The sequence below is a fragment of the Gymnodraco acuticeps genome, unplaced genomic scaffold (assembly GCF_902827175.1).
Source record: "Gymnodraco acuticeps unplaced genomic scaffold, fGymAcu1.1, whole genome shotgun sequence".
NCBI lineage: Eukaryota > Metazoa > Chordata > Actinopteri > Perciformes > Bathydraconidae > Gymnodraco > Gymnodraco acuticeps.
Window position 1 is genome coordinate 2,143,381 of NW_022990513.1, and position 20,435 is coordinate 2,163,815.

Sequence of the window (20,435 nt, forward strand, 5' to 3'; positions counted from 1 at the left end):
AGAAGCTGATATATGCCTTTCCACCGCTGTGTCTCATTCTCCCTCTCCTGGGGAGAGTGAGGCGAGAACGTCTGTCAGTCATCCTAGTGGCTCCGGATCGCGTCGGGGCTCTGTGGTACTCAGAGATGACGCAGATAAAGGTGGGCCAGCCCTGGGCAATTCCCCAGTTCTGGGGGGCGATGTCTCAAGAGGCAGGTGCAATCGGGGCGTTACCCACTCTGGGCCGCCCTCTCCAGGCTTGGCTCCTGAGAGGTACAGGCTGAGACAGGGTGGATTGTCTGACAGCGTTATTCAGTCTATCCAGGCAGCTAGAGCGGGATCCACCACAGCCTGTTACAGGCCAAAGTGGCTGGGATTCCAGCGATGGTGTGAGGAGCGGAAAATAGAGCCCCTATATTGTGAATTGGGCTCTATTTTGTCCTTTTTACAGTTACTGGTGGACAGAGGACTTGCTCATTCTACTGTAAAGTATATGCAGCAGCCATCTCATCCTCTCATGAGGGATTCCAACACACTCTCACTCCCTAAGCGTCCAGGAGCGACGTTTGGTCAGTGTCCGTGGCGTCCATTTGTGACGCTCCTAGGCTCCTTTAGCGTCATAAAGGGACGCAAATAGATTTCAACTGATTGCAATGTATTCCCATCTGCGGCGGGATTTGACGCTCATGGAAGCACGGCATTCGTTTGTGTCGGCTGCCCTTAAAGGCAATGTGAGCGTCCATTCCCATTGGATAACGGAGAATTGTACACCCGGAAGTAAGTATTCCTCTTACTGTCGATTGATTTTACAGTGATATCTGCACTACTCATCAACTAAAAAACACCAGATTATCCTTGTTAATTACACAACATTGATTGGTTTAAATTGTGTGCAATGCTTTTGTATTTTTCCCCTTCGATTCGGAGAAACAAATATTTTTTTCGGAGTAAAGGATGGCAGAAGACACTACACTACCCAGAATCCCCAGCTATCGTTTGGACTACACCATGTGCTCTGTTTGACAAACCCCGTTTTTTTTCACCATTCATTCCAATGGCTGGCGTCTATGTCACGTGATCTTCAAATTTCTCCCTGCAGAAAAAGAAAACATGGCCGAACTTCGTTTTATTCTCGGTGGAAAATGCCTATTTTAAAGTTAGTTTGGCCATTAAAATGCGTTTTGATGTCATTTGATGCGAGAAATATGAGTTGTTATTTCAGATTATGTGTGCAGTGGATGTACATGATCTTTAGTTTGCTAGTTATTATGAAGATTACTTCAGGAAATCGCAACGTTTTCATTGTTACCAAGGTGGTTGCTAGGGACGCTGCTATCGATATTATTTCTGTTATGTTGTGTAACTTAATGGTGTTATCTTTATTGCTACCCCCTTCCCCGTCAATGTATAGTGTTGGTCCACAGCGCAAACGTATTAGTTTAACAAAATCTGCATCTAAAGATAGCCTACATTATTTTCCCCTGTGCAATTCCAGTCTCACATCTCACATCACATCGTCATTAACAAATACCGGAAACAGACCGAAAACATTTTAAAAAAAAAAAAAAAAATACTTTATTCCGAGTGTGCTTGCTTTTCTCTTTGAAAGTCATCACATAACGGCATTGTAATACACGGTTCGGCTGCTTTAAATATGACATATCTGCCGTAGTTCTGTATTTATAGAGCCCTGATGAGAAGACTTCTAGACAAACATGAGGAACTGAAAACGTGACGTGGATCATAAATATATCAGCCATTTAAACAACATCTTACATTTCTTTTCACACAATACGTCTCCTTGCAGTATCAACACTAATTCGGCTGACTTTTATATTTGATCCAATTGGTAGATAGGCTGTATTTACACCATAAAGGTGCACAGCTGATATAAAGGGACACCTAGTGGTTAAAGCATGTTATTGAATTTCATTATTTTTATTATTAGATATTAATAGGATCCCTATAAAGTATATTCATTACTCGTTATTCTCTACTAATAGTTCATTAAAGACTGTATATAATGACTATTTTGCACATCCCTTCAAGATTTCAAGATTTGCTAAGGTTTATTGACATATCATATAGGCCTACACAACTATGGTGTAGTTCTGCATTGAATGAAAAACTTGGGTCGCAGGTTCCTCAATAGTGCATTACAAGACATCTATCAATATTTGTGCATACCTCCAGCAATGTTAACTATGTTGAAGCACTTATTTTAACTGATATTATACATAATGTATTATACTCTTATAAGATGTATGTAGATATTTCATCTCCGGCCTTGTCAGGTATTGAACAATCAATAAATAAAGAACACAGAATTGTTAAATATAAAACACAGAATTTGTGTGATTATACTAAATGATTTACAAATAAACACCACTGCATATTACAACTGTTACTACATGCTGATGTAACGCAAATGTTCCAACTTGGGATCAATAAAGTATATCTTATCTTAAGCTGATCGATGGCTACTGCCATATTTGCAAAATGTGCCTCTGAACCTTGACAAGTGCATGTTTCAGGCTTATCAATTAACAACAGGAGGGGTCACAGACATAAGACCAGCTGTTAAATAAAGCTATTCTGACCTTAGCTGGCGTGTGTGTATATATATTAATGCTGCCCATTATGGGCACAAGCAATTTTCTCCCATTTATTAATTATATGTTTTAAATTTGAGTGTTTCCTATCCCCTAAACCTCCAGGGATGTACACAGTTTAATACTGGCAACTTCTTATTATGGGAAATACGAAAACGTCTTTTAAAACTACAACTCCCAGTAGAGACGTGCCATAGATAAAGAACATGTTGCGAAACAGAATAGCCAGCATGTGTAGTTCTGGGGACGGGGTGGGGGAGGGGGGGACGCGGTGGACCCGTTCAAATCCAGTTTTGGACAGTCTGCCGTGGTTTCCATCCCATTTCAAGTGCTGTTCGAGAATTGGCGTAACCCTCGGAGCACACTCTCCAATCACAGAGCTTGAGGACTATCACGGGGTTTGTCAAACAGAGCACATGGTGTAGTCCAAACGATAGCTGGGGATTCTGGGTAGTGTAGTGTCTTCTGCCAGCCTTTACTCCGAAAAAATATTTGTTTCTCCGAATCGAAGGGGAAAAATACAAAAGCATTGCACACAATTTAAACCAATCAATGTTGTGTAATTAACAAGGATAATCTGGTGTTTTTTAGTCGATGAGTAGTGCAGATATCACTGTAAAATCAATCGACAGTAAGGGGAATACTTACTTCCGGGTGTACAATTCTCCGTTATCCAATGGGAATGGACGCTCACATTGCCTTTAAGGGCAGCCGACACAAACGAATGCCGTGCTTCCATGAGCGTCAAATCCCGCCGCAGATGGGAATACATTGCAATCAGTTGAAAGCTATTTGTGTCCCTTTATGACGCTGAAGGAGCCTAGGAGTGTCACAACTGGACGCCACGGACACTGACCAAACGTCGCTCCTGGACGCTTAGGGAGTGAGAGTGTGTTGGGGATTCAACGGCAGGTCAGCCTTTTCTCATCCACTGATGTTGCGGTTTTTACAGGGGGTCAGGAGGCTGCGCCTAGTAGTGCGCACCTCTACCCCACAGTGGGACCTGCCGCTGGTGCTCGAGGCTCTGGTCACAGAGCCATTTGAGCCTCTAGAGCTCTCCTCCCTGAAAGCACTGTCGTGGAAGACAGCGTTGCTACTTGCCTTAACGTCAGCCAAAAGAGTGTCCAAGTTAACCGCTCTGTCGGTGCACCCGAGCTGTTTACTGATTCGGGGTGACCGGAGCGGGGCGCACTCAGACCGAACCCCTCCTTTGTGCCCAAGAGCCTAAGGAGTGCGTTCAGGTCGAGGGCTATTGAGTCGGGGGGTTTTAGTCTTCCACCCCATGGTGGGGCCAGGGAAGCTGAATTACACCTCCTCTGCCCGGTGCGCGCGTTAGCATGTTATGTAGAGCGCACAGCTACCCTGAGACGCACTGAACAGCAGTTTGTGTGCTTCGGGGGCTGGGTGACTGGAAAAGCTCTGTCCAAGAAACGCCTGGCAGGCTGGCTTTGCGGAGGCATTGTACACGCCTACGAGCAGGCAGTGAGAGCCTGTCCCACGGGGTTCCGTGCGCACTCCACACGAGCTGTGGCTGCGTCGACAGCTTTATTCAATGGTGTGAGTGTGGAGGACATATGCACGGCGGCGTCTTGGTCAACGCCAGGCCCCTTCATAAAGTTTGATCTCTTGGATATGTCTGGCTCTTTCTCAGCGTCTGTGCCTGCTGGGGCAACACAGGACTGGTGAGGAAGGGGGGTCTGTGGGTCAGTGGGCATCTGACCCCCTCCCCGGGCTTAAATGCGCTTACGTTTCACTGGACTCCTGGAGGGTCGCGGGGTGACGTAATGCGCTTTGGGCCTTTACAGGGCTAAAGGGCTCCCCTCTTCTGCCTGGGGGCAGGAGGGGGAGAGCCCACCATACTATAGTCCGTACACACTCTGCACGGGTCAGTGTCTGAGTGTGGGGACATAGGGGGCACTTGCGCTCTCCCCGTGCTCTTTAGGGACTCAGGAGAGAGTGAACCCATACAGGGCTGCAGACTTTCCCTGTCTGCCTATAAGCGGACGCGGGGGAGCCCTCAGCACTGTTTTCGAGCACACTTTTTTGCGAGGCAAGCGCGTCAGGATGTGCTCTGTCGGCCGCAGCCCAGACTTCTCCACGGTTATAACCGAGGGAGAGGTGAGTGAGGCGCAGCGGCTGCTAAAGCCGGTCAGGGACAGTGAGGTGGAACGGTGTGCTGGACGACAGTGCGTGCATACATCGGGGCTCCACCCACTGTACCCATAGAGTCCAGTAGAGGGCGGAGCCTGTGAGAGATATAACGCCGGGTTATAATATATATACGGATATGTAACCCTTGTTATATTAGCACAGGCGGAGCCCTCTACCTTGGGGCACTGTCTGTCCTATACCGCTCGCTGAAGAGTGGTGAAGGATGATGGTCAGGAGGCGGGGCCTTCTTTTATACGGAAGTGAGATGCGCACGCATTCAGGTAGGCCCGCCCCGGGGCCGGCTAAGTCTATAGAAATCTCAGTAGGTGAATGCTTGCATGATAAGGTAGTACCCATAGAGTCCAGTAGAGAGCTCCGCCTGTGCTAATATAACAAGGGTTACAATACGTAACCCGGCGTTACACACAAACCAATAAAGCCGTTATAAGATAGTCATTAAGGCTAGTCACAGAAAGGAGGCTATTTCTATATCTTTATTCACTTTTGTTTTAGCCTGCTTGAGTGCTACAGTGTGACAGATAGCATCAGCTAACAGACAATTTGATTGTGTGCACATCTTTTAAATGACTATAATGGTCATTTTTGTTTTCCTTAACATTTATGTTTGAGGCTGGATTAACTTTATTTAGTAAAATATAATATCTTTAAAGACAATGGAAATATATAGATTTAGTTTGTTTTATTGGGTGTAGGTCAGTGTTTCTCAAACTTTTTCAGACCGCGGACCACTTAGCCAATAATAAAACACTCGCGGACCACCTAACTCCCCAAATATCCTAAATAAAATAATAAGCCTGTTTACCACTCCAACAGTATATTAAAAATTACAGCATAATAATGACAACTTTGTGTGAACTTCTCTATCGCTCGTTCACACATTAATCGACAATACAAAACAACTACAGATTCTACAAGCATTTTGTTCATATGCGATTTAAACGGTAAATGCTGATAGATTTGACACATCATATGAAACGTAGACTACATTTATTATGGAGTTAATGTCCGTGCGAACAGAGCCGCAATTTACTGACAGCAAGATCGTTTGCTACTGAGAGATATGCAAAATACACCGCATTTAGTACGACAAACTTCCGCTGCGGATTTTCAAAATAAAATACAGTAAAACTATGGTTGCAGTCCCAAGTTAAATAGGAATTTAACAATAAACACAAGATAATTATTTACACTGTTACATTTACAAATAGCATTGTTTACTCACTCATACACTGCGTGTCTCTGTTGCCAACTAATGGGAGGAATGGTGCTGCTTGTGCTGAGACATCAGTGAAACAATGTCGGGATCCAAACTGGAGAGTTTGAGTCTCATATCACAGTCCACATTGATCCTGTTACGCTGCTTTGTTTTCAGACCAACAAGTGCAGAAAAACCAGCTTCACAGTTGTAGGTGGTTGGAAACGGCATCAACTGTTTCAGAGCAGCGTCAGCCAGCTCTGGGTGCTCAGGCTGGACGTGGACCCAAAAGTCTGTCAAGCTTTTCTCTCTGAAAGTCGTCCTCAGTGGCCCATCAGATGCGATGTCCACAAGGCTGTCAACCTGTCTCGGTGGGAGCTTGGAACTGACATGTTCAATGTGTGTTTTGTCCCCAAATGGATTCCTGATCCACTCAAAGCCTGCATCTAGTTCTGGGAAATATCTTCCCAGCTGAAAGTGAAGGCCTTGCAGATGTTCCTTGAAGGCTGCAACTGTGCCGCCGTCCAGCTCTTCATCTGCAGCGAGGAGAAAATCCGCCAGCGTCGGAAAACAGTCAAACTCCTGGCGATCCAGACGGACACACCACAATTCCATCTTGAGGCGTGCAGCTTTAATTTTCTCCTGCACATTGAAAACAGTAACAGCTTTCCCCTGCAGCACTAAGTTCAGAGCATTGAGAACGCTAAAGACATCGGCCAGGTATGCCAATTGTGAGAGCCACTGGAAGTCATGCAGTCTGTCATACAGTTCATCAGTATGATGCAAGAATAACATCACCTCATCGCGCAGTTCAAATAGACGGGTGAGAACTTTCCCACGCGACAGCCAGCGAACTTCAGTATGAAAAAGCAGTTGTGTGTGTTCACTTCCCATTTCTTCACACAGAGCTTTAAAAAGACGTGTGTTCAGTGCTTTGGTTTTTATTGTATTCACAATTTTCACAGACTGGTCCAGTACTGATTTGAGGCATGGTGGCATTTTCTTCACAGCCAGCTGTTCTCTGTGAATGCAACAGTGTGTTGCTGTGGCGCAAGGTGCAACTGCGCGTATGCACGCTGCCAGTCCCTTATGTTTTCCAGTCATTGCAGTCGCACCATCTGTGCAAATACCAACACATCGTGTCCAGTCGATATGATTCTGCACCATGAAATTGTTGACCGAGTCAAAAATGACTTCCCCTGTGGTGTTGGTCGGCAGGGAACGACAAAAAAGAAATTCATCCTGCACACCGCCAGCATGAATATACCTTACAAAACACAGCAGATTTGCCTCGTTCCCGATATCAGTTGACTCGTCCAGCTGCAGTGTGAAAAACTGGCTTTGGCGTAAACGTGTGATCAGCTGATTTTTCACATCTTCAGCCATGGCTGTTATTCGCCGCTAGACAGTGTCATTAGAGAGTGGGACCCTGTTAATTTCGTCACTTGCGGTCTCCCCAAACAATATGTTAGTCATAACTTTGGCAGCTGGTTTGACTAAATTCTCACCTATCGAATGAGGTTTTCCTGCTTTTGCAATTAGAAGGGATACCCTGTATGATGCCTCTGTAGCCTTCGCATTTTCCCCCGGTACAAAAAACTGTGAGGGCGCCTTCGTCATTTGTTTCTTAAATTCATCAAGTTTTCTCTCAAAAACTCCCAAATGTTTCCCAATGTAATCCTTGTGTTTACTTTCAAAATGTCGCTTGAGCTTGGCAGGTTTCATAGCCTCGTTCGCCAACGACTCGTAGCACAAAACACATTGTGGATTGGGATCCTCTTCATCTCCACTCCAAAAAAAGCCAAATTTGATGTAGTCGCTGTGATATTTTCTCTTCACTTTAGCGCTGGACTTTCTGCATTCAAGCCGAGTTTCACAGCTTTCAGCCGGGTGGTTGTTAGACAGTGAACCACTCTCCTGGAACTCAGTAACGCACACAAAAGCACTTGTTGCTGCTGAATCACCTGCATCAGGACGATGCACCTTGACTGTTGCATCCGATTTTTCATTTAATTTTCTTTTAACTGACCCTGTCTTTAGCCATCGATCCATCTTGTCAGTTGACCGGTCTTTTGTTTATTTTTTTTAGTTGACCGCTCAAATTGACCGCGCAGATCATTTATGACATAAGACGTAAAACAAACGTACGTACCTACGTACCTACGTACATACACTACATCTATGATACACTCTATACTAGTAATTTTTTTAACAGTTTGAGAAACACTTTAAACTTATAATATATATGAATTTCAAATGTGGCATTTTACCAATATACTCACGGACCACTTGGGGCCGCTCGCGGACCACCAGTGGTCCGCGGACCACTCTTTGAGAAAGACTGCTCTAGGTTTATGTTTGGTATTGTTTATAGAAGGCAGACTATAAATGAGGCTCCCAGCGTCACACAGCAGGAAGTCTGGGGAAGGTCGGAAAACGTTTTTGACCTCACAACGACACGCCTGTTGGTTTTGTTTGTGTTCATTTATTTAAATGCCGTGCAAATGTTGTAATGCGGTAGTGGGCTATACCAACTGATCAAATGAACTATTGAATAAAGCTCTTTGAATGGAACGATGGAAGGTATTTGGATTTCTTAAGTTCACCCGAGTCAGCACTCAAATTCGTCTTGTAGGATAAGTGGCCTTTGAACATTGTGTCATAATCGAAAAAAAGGGCGTACAATATTAAAGCCAAGACACATAAAGACATGTATTTCACATTATAATTCAAAATACCCCACAGCATGTATTTTGTATTCATGTTGAATATAAACGTTGACAGGGACTGTGACGATGTATTTGCTCACATACATGTACGTGGTAAACTGTAATTATAACCCCTGACTCAGACAACAGGTCAGGTCAATATTTGAGTGGTTTTAGGGAATGTACTGTAACAAAACATTGAAGAAATAACTTATATGAAAACTATAATTTGATAGACAGCTATCAAATTATAGTTTTATTCTGAACAATAAAAAACAACCACCAGAGGTTGAAGAAGGGCTCCTGAGGACCAGGTGAATGCTCCTCTGTGGTGCCTCTGAAAGGACTCACCTCTCTGGAAGGCGCAGCAGAGGGGGGGGCTGCAGTCGCTCTGACCCTGACAGATGGTCCCCTCTGCTCCGGAGGTGGCGTTCACTGTACACTGGCCCCACACACACATCTGATCTGAGCAACACTCCTCATCCTTAGTGCAGGGCTGAGTTGGCACACACAGATATGCAGATTGTAACACAAATACACGGGAAAAGTATTTCTGTACCATCATACATCTTCACTGATCCTTTTGAATATTTCCAGCAAAAGGCACCATGTGTAGCTTTTAAACATTGATGTGTTAGATTAGATGTTGTATTTCTGCTGTCTTGACCATGTTATAATGATCTAACCCTTGAACACACACACAGAGAGCCACATGTACTAACATGCATGTGAGGCTGGACTGGCTCAGGTAGACATTACACTGAAGAAACTGAAACGTTGACTTTAATTAAGTGTATTATGTTAACAGAGTTATAGGAAATCTGTTGACATAATACACTTAATTGAAATCAACGGTTCACTTTTTTCAGTGTTTTACATCTTTACATGACAAATATTTGTTTGCTGCTATGTAAATGCAATACGTGTTGTATAGAACCGTTAGCTCAACAAATAAACAACACGTTTGAGTGCTCACCATATCTGTGGGGATGCAGGGGAGGCACTTGGAGCTCTGGATCCCATACAGGCAGTATCTCAGGGCCCCACAGTCCTCATCCACCATGCACTCCTGAGACAGAGAACAGGAGTAAACCAGGTCATCTATAACAGAGCACAGAATTAAAGTGGATCAACTGAAGGTATTAATGTTGTCGTCCTTAAACTCTTAATCTATAAGAAAAGTCCATTTAATTACTGTTATATTACACACTACAAAGGAATGCGTAATCAAATACATTTTAAGTGTACATGTACATTTGTCGGTATAACAGTAGCAGTTGTCCGAGGAGGATGTGGTTGCCAGCTGTCCATCACCATGGAAACTGTCTAATGGACATATCTATATTATTATCTGAATCTTTCACATTGCTTTCTTCTCTACACTTGATATCTTTGTGCATAGAACATTTGTTTTTAAAATGTTAATGTTTATGTCAAAGACACACACACACACACACACACACACACACACACACACACACACACACACACACACACACACACACACACACACACACAACACACACACACACACACACACACACACACACACATACACACACACACACACACACACACACACACACACACACACACACACACACACACACACACACACACACACTTGAAGCTGGAAATATTGACCACACAACACCCTGTAATTTTCTTAATGAATGGCAGATGACTACAGCTGTTATGTGTCATAGGCTTTCAATACAAATATTTTCAACAAATGACTTTGCAGAAAAGAAGAAGCACAGTAACATTGTGTACAATAAACCCTGTTTACGACTCTCTAGTTACATTACAGCCGACCAAGCTAAGCCCCCAGTGGGCTGTAAAATCACTTATAAAGATTATAAAGTTTTAATTATGATTTATTTGTTTTTTGGATGCAATTGTGCCTTTGAAAGTGTCATCATGGTTTGCTTAAATAGGGCGGACCACTTCATCAACAATTTCATAAATCAGACAAAAATAAGTAAAAAGATAACAGTTGCGTAAAATCAAGAGATAACAAGGCCTGTAATGATTCGATGCTGTGTCAGGATTATGAGACAAGTCATATCTAACTGGAAGTTAATTCACTTATGTAAAAACTAAACACATTGCTATATATTTCCATTTTCAGGCACTTTTAAAACTTGTATGGACGTCTGTTTAAAGCTGTCACAGCTTAAGGTGACATTACAAAGTAGGAACATTGAAGTGATACAGTAGTCACGCTGATAACGAACAATACTACTAACTACACACAGCCATCTCAAAACATCCACAGTTCAGCTCTCTTCATCCTAAATATACAGACAACTGGGTGTTTTCTGTAAAGTTCTGAGTCAGCCAATGCTACTGTGACTCTCCCTTGAGTAACATAAGTGAGACTCCATGTTGAGGATGGAATGTCTTCACAGTTAGTCATTCAGAGGTGCAGACCTTCTCCTTCCTGGCTCGCAGGCTGGCTGGCTTCCCTGACTTTTTTTCCTGCAGCAGGGTCTATTAACATAACCACTTTCTGTACCGCTGCCAGGAAAGCAACAGATCAAAACCACCGTGGTAAAGGAAAATGGCAAAACAGGCTGAACGCAGTAATAATGACTTCAGCCCAGGCTGGCCACTGTGGAAGTACATGCTGCATGAGCTCATTCGACATAAAACAAGCTGAGACAGAACAGCCACAGTCCGTCTCTTCTTACACACATTATGCATACTTACCAAACTGAAGGGAATACATTTCGATAAGTCCTTGAAGTTAATATTCAGCTAGAATGAATGCTGTTAAAATACAATAAAGACTCACATGTCTCTGCATTTACTATTGCCGCTATAAGAAACTGATTTGATCTGAAACTGGCGCGGCTGGATGTTTGTTTCTGCCTATTCCAAACACACTGGGGAAGCAGACCCAACACTTTGAGCTCAAAAAACCAACTCACAGCTGTTCTAAGTATTCTATAGTTATACATTATATCAGCTTTACAAGGAATTAACCCAGAATGCATCAGGCCAACAGTTGTCTAATTCCTCACACAGACCAGACTCAGACTCACGTGATCCCCTGAGTTCCAAGGGCCAGACATCTCCATGTGGATTTGTGAAAGATGAATGTCTCCTGTTTCATTATTAGCCTGCTGTACAGCACAATGTGACAAGTGTATCAGAGCTCAAACACAATAGCAGTTATATCTTTCAGGTTTATTCATGCAAAAAAAGGGGAAAGTATTTATGTTTCAGCACATTCCTAAACCCATAAATGTGGTTGTGACTCTGTGAACAAGGCTTGCTTTTCCATCATCTGATAATAACACATGTTATCATGTTTCAAGGGGGAGCATACGTTGTCAGCTCTATCCAGGACCTGAAGCAGTCGGTCTTCATCCTGTGTCATCTTCCTCGTCTCATCGTGGGGGTTAGTATGCAGATCCAGGAAGGTTGAAGATGATTTAGCACTCTCAGAAGTTATCTGTCGGGTGGAATGTTCAAAAATCTCTTAAAAAATAAACCCAGAGCATCTCCATGAGGATCAGATTTCAATAGGGAGAGGGGAATAAGAATCCTGCAGCTGGCTGTAACTGTGGAGAGTTTGTAGTATTCAGACATACTGTATGTATGTCCTGGACACTATGGTGTAATGTAGTGAAGTACATTTACTCAAGTATACTTAAGTGAGATTTGGGGCTACTTGTACTTTCCTTTAGTAATGCAATGTTATGCTACTTTATACTTCTACTACAATTTTGACTTCCAAAAAGTACAATTTTGGAAGCCAATATTGTACTTTTTGCTCCACTACATTTATCTGACAAAATAAGTTACTTTACATATTCAGATTATAGGCTAATACAAGATATAGATAAACTAATACATAAACTATGCAGTAGCAGTTTGTAAAGTAATACAAATGAGCTGTACCGTTAACAGTTGTGATGAACACATTAATGCATGCATAATAATAATCCAGTAATTTTATATGATTTTAAAGGGAAATGGAAACACTTTTCAAACTGCTTTCCATGCGACAATATTCCCATTAGGAAATGTATTTATCTAGTCTATTTCCAATGTAAACGATCGAGATACGCAAATTTATTTTTTGAAATACGTGCCTAATGACCATGGGCGCTTCCATTGCTCCGGGACTTTCCCAGTGACGTCCCTGAGTGGGTACGGCTTCCTGGGCCAAAGCTCAATAACAAACAACATGGCGTGCAATGCACCAGTAGTTTACATTACAAGAAAACGGTCGTCGTCAGGAGTTTATTGTATTGCCCCAGGCTGCACAAATGGATTTTATACGAAGAAGGAAGAAGTACATTTCCATAGGCTGCCACTAACGGATGAGAAGCTGCTCAAAGCATGGGTTATTTCCATGAAACGGTCCGATCCGCCGCTGAATCAGTACGCACGTGTGTGCAGCGAACACTTTAAAAATGACGATTATGTCCACAAAATGAGGTTTGATGAGTCTGGATGCCTGGTTCAATACAAAACATCGGATTTGAAGCCAGGATCTGTTCCCACAATATTCAATTTCTCAACGTATGCAGTCGGGAACACCGACCGTCCCAGCACGTCGGCCGCGCAAGACAATGACAGTGTCAACAAACGTGAAGTTCGAGCCACCAAACGAGTTGCTTCAGCTGCCGAGAGAGAAGTAAATATTGCAGCACTACCAGATTACTAGCTCACACATGTATTTACTGACACAGTGTGACCTTATTAATTAACGCAATCGCGTCCAAACTAAATGGTAGCTATTATTATGACGTACAATGGAGAATTGGGGGTGTTCTATAGCTCAACTAATTAAACTGGCATACACACGCTCATCTGTCGAAAACAGCCCTAAAAAGGCTAGTATTGCTGGACTAGGTGTTCAATGGATGGTATTGCCAAGATGTATGAGGTGTTGGAAAATAATACAAAATATATGTCAACTGACCACTGAGACCGAGTCGGTACTGGAACTGGTGGTATCCCACTCGGCGAGTTCAGAACCGTCGATACTTTCGGCGGATTCCGGATCGTATGCCACTCGAGTATTCGACCGAATCGGTTCATAAGCATAGGCCATGGGATGCCTGGTAACTGTAGATGCTTCCACATCAATCTCATCTCCCGACGAATAGTCAAATTCATCGTTCAAAACGTCGATCTCATTGCAAAATTCCTCCATCGCTGCCATATCTGCTACGTTGTGTTGACTTCCGGTATGGATACCCGGAGCGAAGACCCACCCAGTGACGTCACCATTTGGGACTCCCCTAATGGCGGCGGCCTGGTCCCGGAATTCCCCACCCGGCCGGCGGATAATTAATTTTCTTTTGGCGAGTAATATCATATACAATAAATATTACGATCAATATCCATTGTAAAATGAATAAACTACCGGAATATTATAGCTGTAATTGGTGTTTCCTTTCCCCTTTAAAATGGGAGCACATTTTGATGCATATTTTAGTATGCATAAAAAAAGGTCCCCTATTATACTGTTTCTCATCAATATATCACAGGTCTCAGATATATACAGAACCTGTCTCTGATTGGCTGAAACACCAAACAGATCATTGCAGCATTACCCATAATCCCCTCTGTTTCAGCCCTGTTTCCAAAGTGCTGATTCTCTGTCTGTTACTTTAGATGAAAATAAGGAGCCCCTCCCCACGCCCCTCTGAGCAACACACTCTCACTCCCTAAGCGTCCAGGAGCGACGTTTGGTCAGTGTCCGTGGCGTCCAGTTGTGACGCTCCTAGGCTCCTTCAGCTTCATAAAGGGACGCAAATAGCTTTCAACTGATTGCAATGTATTCCCATCTGCGGCGGGATTTGACGCTCATGGAAGCACGGCATTCGTTTGTGTCGGCTGCCCTTAAAGGCAATGTGAGCGTCCATTCCCATTGGATAACGGAGAATTGTACACCCGGAAGTAAGTATTCCTCTTACTGTCGATTGATTTTACAGTGATATCTGCACTACTCATCGACTAAAAAACACCAGATTATCCTTGTTAATTACACAACATTGATTGGTTTAAATTGTGTGCAATGCTTTTGTATTTTTCCCCTTCGATTCGGAGAAACAAATGTTTTTTCTGAGTAAAGGATGGCAGAAGACACTACACTACCCAGAATCCCCAGCTATCGTTTGGACTACACCATGTGCTCTGTTTGACAAACCCCGTGATAGTCCTCAAGCTCTGTGATTGGAGAGTGTGCTCCGAGGGTTACGCCGAGCCTCGAACAGCACTTGAAATGGGATGGAACCCAGGCAGACTGTCCAAAACTGGATTTGAACGGGTCCACCGCGTCCCCCCCTCCCCCACCCCATCCCCAGAACTACACATGCTGGCTATTCTGTTTCGCAACATGTTCTCTATCTATGGCACGTCTCTACTGGGAGTTGTAGTTTTAAAAGACGTTTTCGTATTTCCCATAATAAGAAGTTGCCAGTATTAAACTGTGTACATCCCTGGAGGTTTAGGGGATAGGAAACACTCAAATTTAAAACATATAATTAATAAATGGGTGAAAATTGCTTGTGCCCATAATGGGCAGCATTAATATATATATATACACACATGCCAGCTAAGGTCAGAAGAGCTTTATTTAACAACTGGTTTTATGTTTGTGACCCCTGTTGTTAATTGATAACATTACATTACATTAATTGATAAGCCTGAAACATGCACTTGTCAAGGTTCAGAGGCACATTTTGCAAATATGGCAGTAGCCATCGATCAGCTTAAGATAAGATATACTTTATTGATCCCAAGTTGGAACATTTGCGTTACATCAGCATGTGTAACAGTTGTAAATATGCAGTGGTGTTTATTTGTAAATCATTTAGTATAATCACACAAATTCTGTGTTTTATATTTAACAATTCTGTGTTCTTTATTTATTGATTGTTCAATACCTGACAAGGTCGGAGATGAAATATCTACATACATCTTATAAGAGTATAATACATTATGTATAATATCAGTTCAAATAAGTGCTTCAACATAGTTAACATTGCTGGAGGTATGCACAAATATTGATAGATGTCTTGTAATGCACTATTGAGGAACCTGCGACCCAAGTTTTTCATTCAATGCAGAACTACACCATAGTTGTGTAGGCCTATATGATATGTCAATAAACCTTAGAAAATCTTGAAAGGGATGTGAAAAATAGTCATTATATACAGTCTTTAATTAACTATTAGTAGAGAATAACGAGTAATGAATATACTTTATAGGGATCCTATTAATATCTAATAATAAAAATAATGAAATTCAATAACATGCTTTAACCACTAGGTGTCCCTTTATATCAGCTGTGCACCTTTATGGTGTAAATACAGCCTATCTACCAATTGGATCAAATATAAAAGTCAGCCGAATTAGTGTTGATACTGCAAGGAGACGTATTGTGTGAAAAGAAATGTAAGATGTTGTTTAATGGCTGATATATTTATGATCCACGTCACGTTTTCAGTTCCTCATGTTTGTCTAGAAGTCTTCTCATCAGGGCTCTATAAATACAGAACTACGGCAGATATGTAATATTTAATGCAGCCGAACCGTTTATTACAATGCCGTTATGTGATGACTTCTAAAGAGAAAAGCAAGCACACTCGGAATAAAGTATTATTTTATTTTAAAAAAAGTTTTCGGTCTGTTTCCGGTATTTGTTAATGACGATGTGCTGTGAGATGTGAGACTGGAATTGCACAGGGGAAAATAATGTAGGCTATCTTTAGATGCGGATTTTGTTAAACTAATATGTTTGCGCTGTGAACCAACACTATACATTGACGGGGAAGGGGGTAGCAATAAAGATAACACCATTAAGTTACACAACATAACAGAAATAATATCGATAGCAGCGTCCCTAGCAACCACCTTGGTAACAATGAAAACGTCGCGATTTCCTGAAGTAATCTTCGTAATAACTAACAAACTAAAGATCATGGACATCCACTGCACACATAATCTGAAATAACAACTCATATTTCTCGCATCAAATGACATCAAAACGCATTTTAATGGCCAAACTAACTTTAAAATTGGCATTTTCCACCGAGAATAAAACGAAGTTCGGCCATGTTTTCTTTTTCTGCAGGGAGAAATTTGAAGATCACGTGACATAGACGCCAGCCATTGGAATAAATAGTGAAAAAAACGGGGTTTGTCAAACAGAGCACATGGTGTAGTCCAAACGATAGCTGGGGATTCTGGGTAGTGTAGTGTCTTCTGCCATCCTTTACTCAGAAAAAAATATTTGTTTCTCCGAATCGAAGGGGAAAAATACAAAAGCATTGCACACAATTTAAACCAATCAATGTTGTGTAATTAACAAGGATAATCTGGTGTTTTTTAGTCGATGAGTAGTGCAGATATCACTGTAAAATCAATCGACAGTAAGGGGAATACTTACTTCCGGGTGTACAATTCTCCGTTATCCAATGGGAATGGACGCTCACATTGCCTTTAAGGGCAGCCGACACAAACGAATGCCGTGCTTCCATGAGCGTCAAATCCCGCCGCAGATGGGAATACATTGCAATCAGTTGAAAGCTATTTGCGTCCCTTTATGAAGCTGAAGGAGCCTAGGAGCGTCACAACTGCACGCCACGGACACTGACCAAACGTCGCTCCTGGACGCTTAGGGAGTGAGAGTGTGTTGCTCTGAGAGAGATTTGGTTACAAAGAACTCATTGGTGCTCTAGGAGGAGATTCAGGCCCCGGCCCCACGAGGACCCATACGACTAAACGCATAGGATTAATGCAAACGCAATCGCAAAAAAGCTTCCGTCCACACGCAATATTCACCGGATAGTAGCATGGATAGTAGGCTTGTTTGAGACAAGCGAGACCTGCACAGTTGCGATCAACGTCTTGCTAGTGCGTTGCATGATGGTTAGTCATTTTGTCCGACTTGCTCTGGAGGCTCGCCTACATGAGACGTTGAAATCTCGCGGGACAAAGACGCCCGCAGCCTTGAGAGCGAGGCGCGGCGAGGCGGCGCCCTCTCCACGGGCTGCGGAAGCGAAATGCTTGATGGGAAACGACTCGCTGGTATCTCGAGCTGAGCGCTCATTGGTGGTTTTTACCCCGTGCTGCTGATGAAACTCTCCAATTGGCTCGGCAAAAGTTTGTTGTTGTTTTGTGTCAGTTTTATGTCGCCACTTCCATTCACATTTTGCATCATTGTTCCACAATATTTATCATCATGAAATTAATATCCATATATTTTATACTATACTTGCACTGCTTACCGTTTTCATACTTTATATATCTTAGCATATTCATACACACTACTGCTCACAGGCTGCTGTGTATATCTAGTGTATTCATACCCCTCACTGTTTATTCATCATTCAATTCATTCTATATTGTATTCTGTAGATTGTGTACATTACTTTTCACTTTACTGCTTGTTGCACTCCTGGTTGGAAGCTAAACTGCATTTCGTTGTCTCAGTACCTGTAATATGTGCAATAACAATAATGTTGAATCTAATCTTGAGCAGGAACAAATTTATTTACTTAGTACATATCTGACATTAACGATTAAACACGTGTGCATTCTTTATAAATGCAAACCGAGTCAAGCCGACTCCGGAGGTGGCGGTATGCACCTTAAAGTTGTTGGCAATCCGCCAAAAAACCGAGAGAAGAAGAAGACGAAGACGAAGCCGACTCCGAGCTGTCCGACTTCAGGCCAGCTTTTGAGACCTCCCCCGGCTGCGATCGGCTACTCTTGTCTACTTTCGAGGCGAGCCGCAACGCGTCTCAAACAAGCCTAGTGTCTGTCTCATGCAGCAGCTGATCCAGTAATGAGCGACCCGGCCGACAGTAAAAATAAACATATTTATATCTAGTTTAGGTAGTTTGAGAGGTAATTAAAATAGCTAAGGGTGATGATCTGACTTGAAGTGTGTGTTTTACTCCGTTCACCGCCGCATCACAGCGGGAGGAGCTGCAGGTGAGCAGCGCTGCGTGTCTCCGTCCTGTCAGATTAGACTTCACTCGCGTTTAGGTCCATATCGAGAGAAAGATACATAATCTGAATTCAGTGTGCAGTTTACTTTGACGCGGGGGTGAGCAGCAGAGGTGAGGAGGCGGGGCTGCCTCATCATTATCAGAAAATGATCGTATAGGGCGTACACACGGAGCCGTTTGACCCCCAGAGCGTTGCGTATGCCGTTCTATCCACCTTGGGACCCGTTATCGTTACCGCAGTAGTTTAGTGCCGTATCCTGTCGTCCTAGTGTGGCCGAATGGTCTATATGACACAGAACGGTAATGGAGACGACCGTTATCGTCCTCGTGTGGTCGGGGCCTCAGGTGATAAGGGGGGGAGGGGGGGGGGGGTTACCTTGGTTGTTGATTGGCTAATGGTTACACAAGACAAAACATCGTTATGACATCATCAAGTGGCCAAAATCTGATCAGCTCATTTTCAGACAGGTTTTTATAGAAATGGATCAAAAAGAGAGAGAATCTTTGTTCCTGAAACTTTCAGTCTCTTTACACAGAGGGGGGGACACATGTATAAAAGACATGAACAAGTGGATTTTGCATAATAGGTCCCCTTTAAGTGTGATTTTGTATGTAGGATTTGACTTGTAACAGAGTATTTTTATACTGTAGCATTTCTACTTTTACTTAAAGAGTGCTTCTGTCCCCTCTGTCAGACAATACTTTAATAGCAACACACTTCTTAGATTGTTGAAATCTAAATCCTGGGAAGAAGACAAACCTCACTGTATCTAAGTGTCAGCTGAACAAAAACAAAGTGAGTATTTGTTGTCTATTAACTTTATTTTGACCGGACAAAATACATTATGAATAACATGAGGGCTATTATAGGCCATTCAGACACAGTGTGGGTCAGACATAGAGCATGCACGGAAACTATGTGTAGTGTCTGCTGGTCTAATCAACATTAAGAGGAGCACCACGAGATGTCCCCGACACAGATCATCTCCACTGCTATTCATTATAAATATGTACTGTATAAGCAAGTTATAAGAACTCTGCTTTGTTATAAATGTATAAAACATGCCGCAGACCTGATCCACAGCCTCCTCCAGGATGTGCTGTGTGTCCTCCATCAGCTCCTCCACCTCCCGGAACATGTCGTTCAGGCTGGCCGGGCCACGCTGCGGGGCTCCCGGCAGGATGTCAGCCCCGCTCCGGACCCACAGGCTCAGGGACAGAGAGACCAGCAGCAGCAGCCTGATCCCGGACATCTCTCCTGTCTGTGTGCCGTTCCACCGAGCAAAGAGCAGTGACGCACTGAGGGCGCACAGCTGCGGACGTTTTATTTGGAAACTCTGAGGCGTCATGGTGGGCTTGTGAACTTGGAAGAATCCGGTTTAATGGCGTGGAAAAGTTTCAAATTGCAGTACATATACCAACGCATGTCAACATCAAACGGCTTTTGCCTTCAGATTAGTGCACTGGAAACAAATCAAAGCTGGCAGGGGTTAAACCAGATGTGAGATCTGTGTGTGGAACATCACACCGGATTCAACAGGAAGAGACACGAGTAAACAACCTCTTCACTGTATTGCATCACACACATAGGCCTACAATGTATTACAATTATACTTTTGAGGTGAAGTACATCAAGTTTGTGATTCTGAACAACACATCTGATAGCAGAAATGTTTTTTGAGGCTATTTTATACACAATCCCACCATTTGTGAAGCTACGGTTCATCTCTAATCACCAATTCTCTATGTTAAATTGACATTACAAAACGGGGGTTGTCATGTTAGT

The 20,435-nt window shown here is 43.0% G+C and overlaps 1 protein-coding gene across 2 annotated transcripts in view; it reads right to left on the reverse strand.

The window, feature by feature from the left end:
* Positions 1 to 19,912, reverse strand: part of dkk3b (dickkopf WNT signaling pathway inhibitor 3b) — a 27,609-nt gene extending 7,697 nt beyond the window's left edge. The window contains exons 1-5 of one of the 2 annotated variants that reach the window (XM_034227115.1): positions 19,723 to 19,912; positions 12,001 to 12,126; positions 11,714 to 11,794; positions 9,643 to 9,735; positions 9,018 to 9,162 (exon numbers count right to left, since the gene is read on the reverse strand). In XM_034227115.1, the coding sequence (XP_034083006.1) occupies positions 9,018 to 9,162; positions 9,643 to 9,735; positions 11,714 to 11,794; positions 12,001 to 12,126; positions 19,723 to 19,902 (625 nt within the window). In that variant the 5' untranslated portion in view covers positions 19,903 to 19,912. The remainder of the gene's footprint in view (positions 1 to 9,017; positions 9,163 to 9,642; positions 9,736 to 11,713; positions 11,795 to 12,000; positions 12,127 to 19,722) is intronic. The other variant, XM_034227116.1, reaches the window with a different exon arrangement.
* Between the last annotated feature and the right edge of the window lie 523 nt (positions 19,913 to 20,435).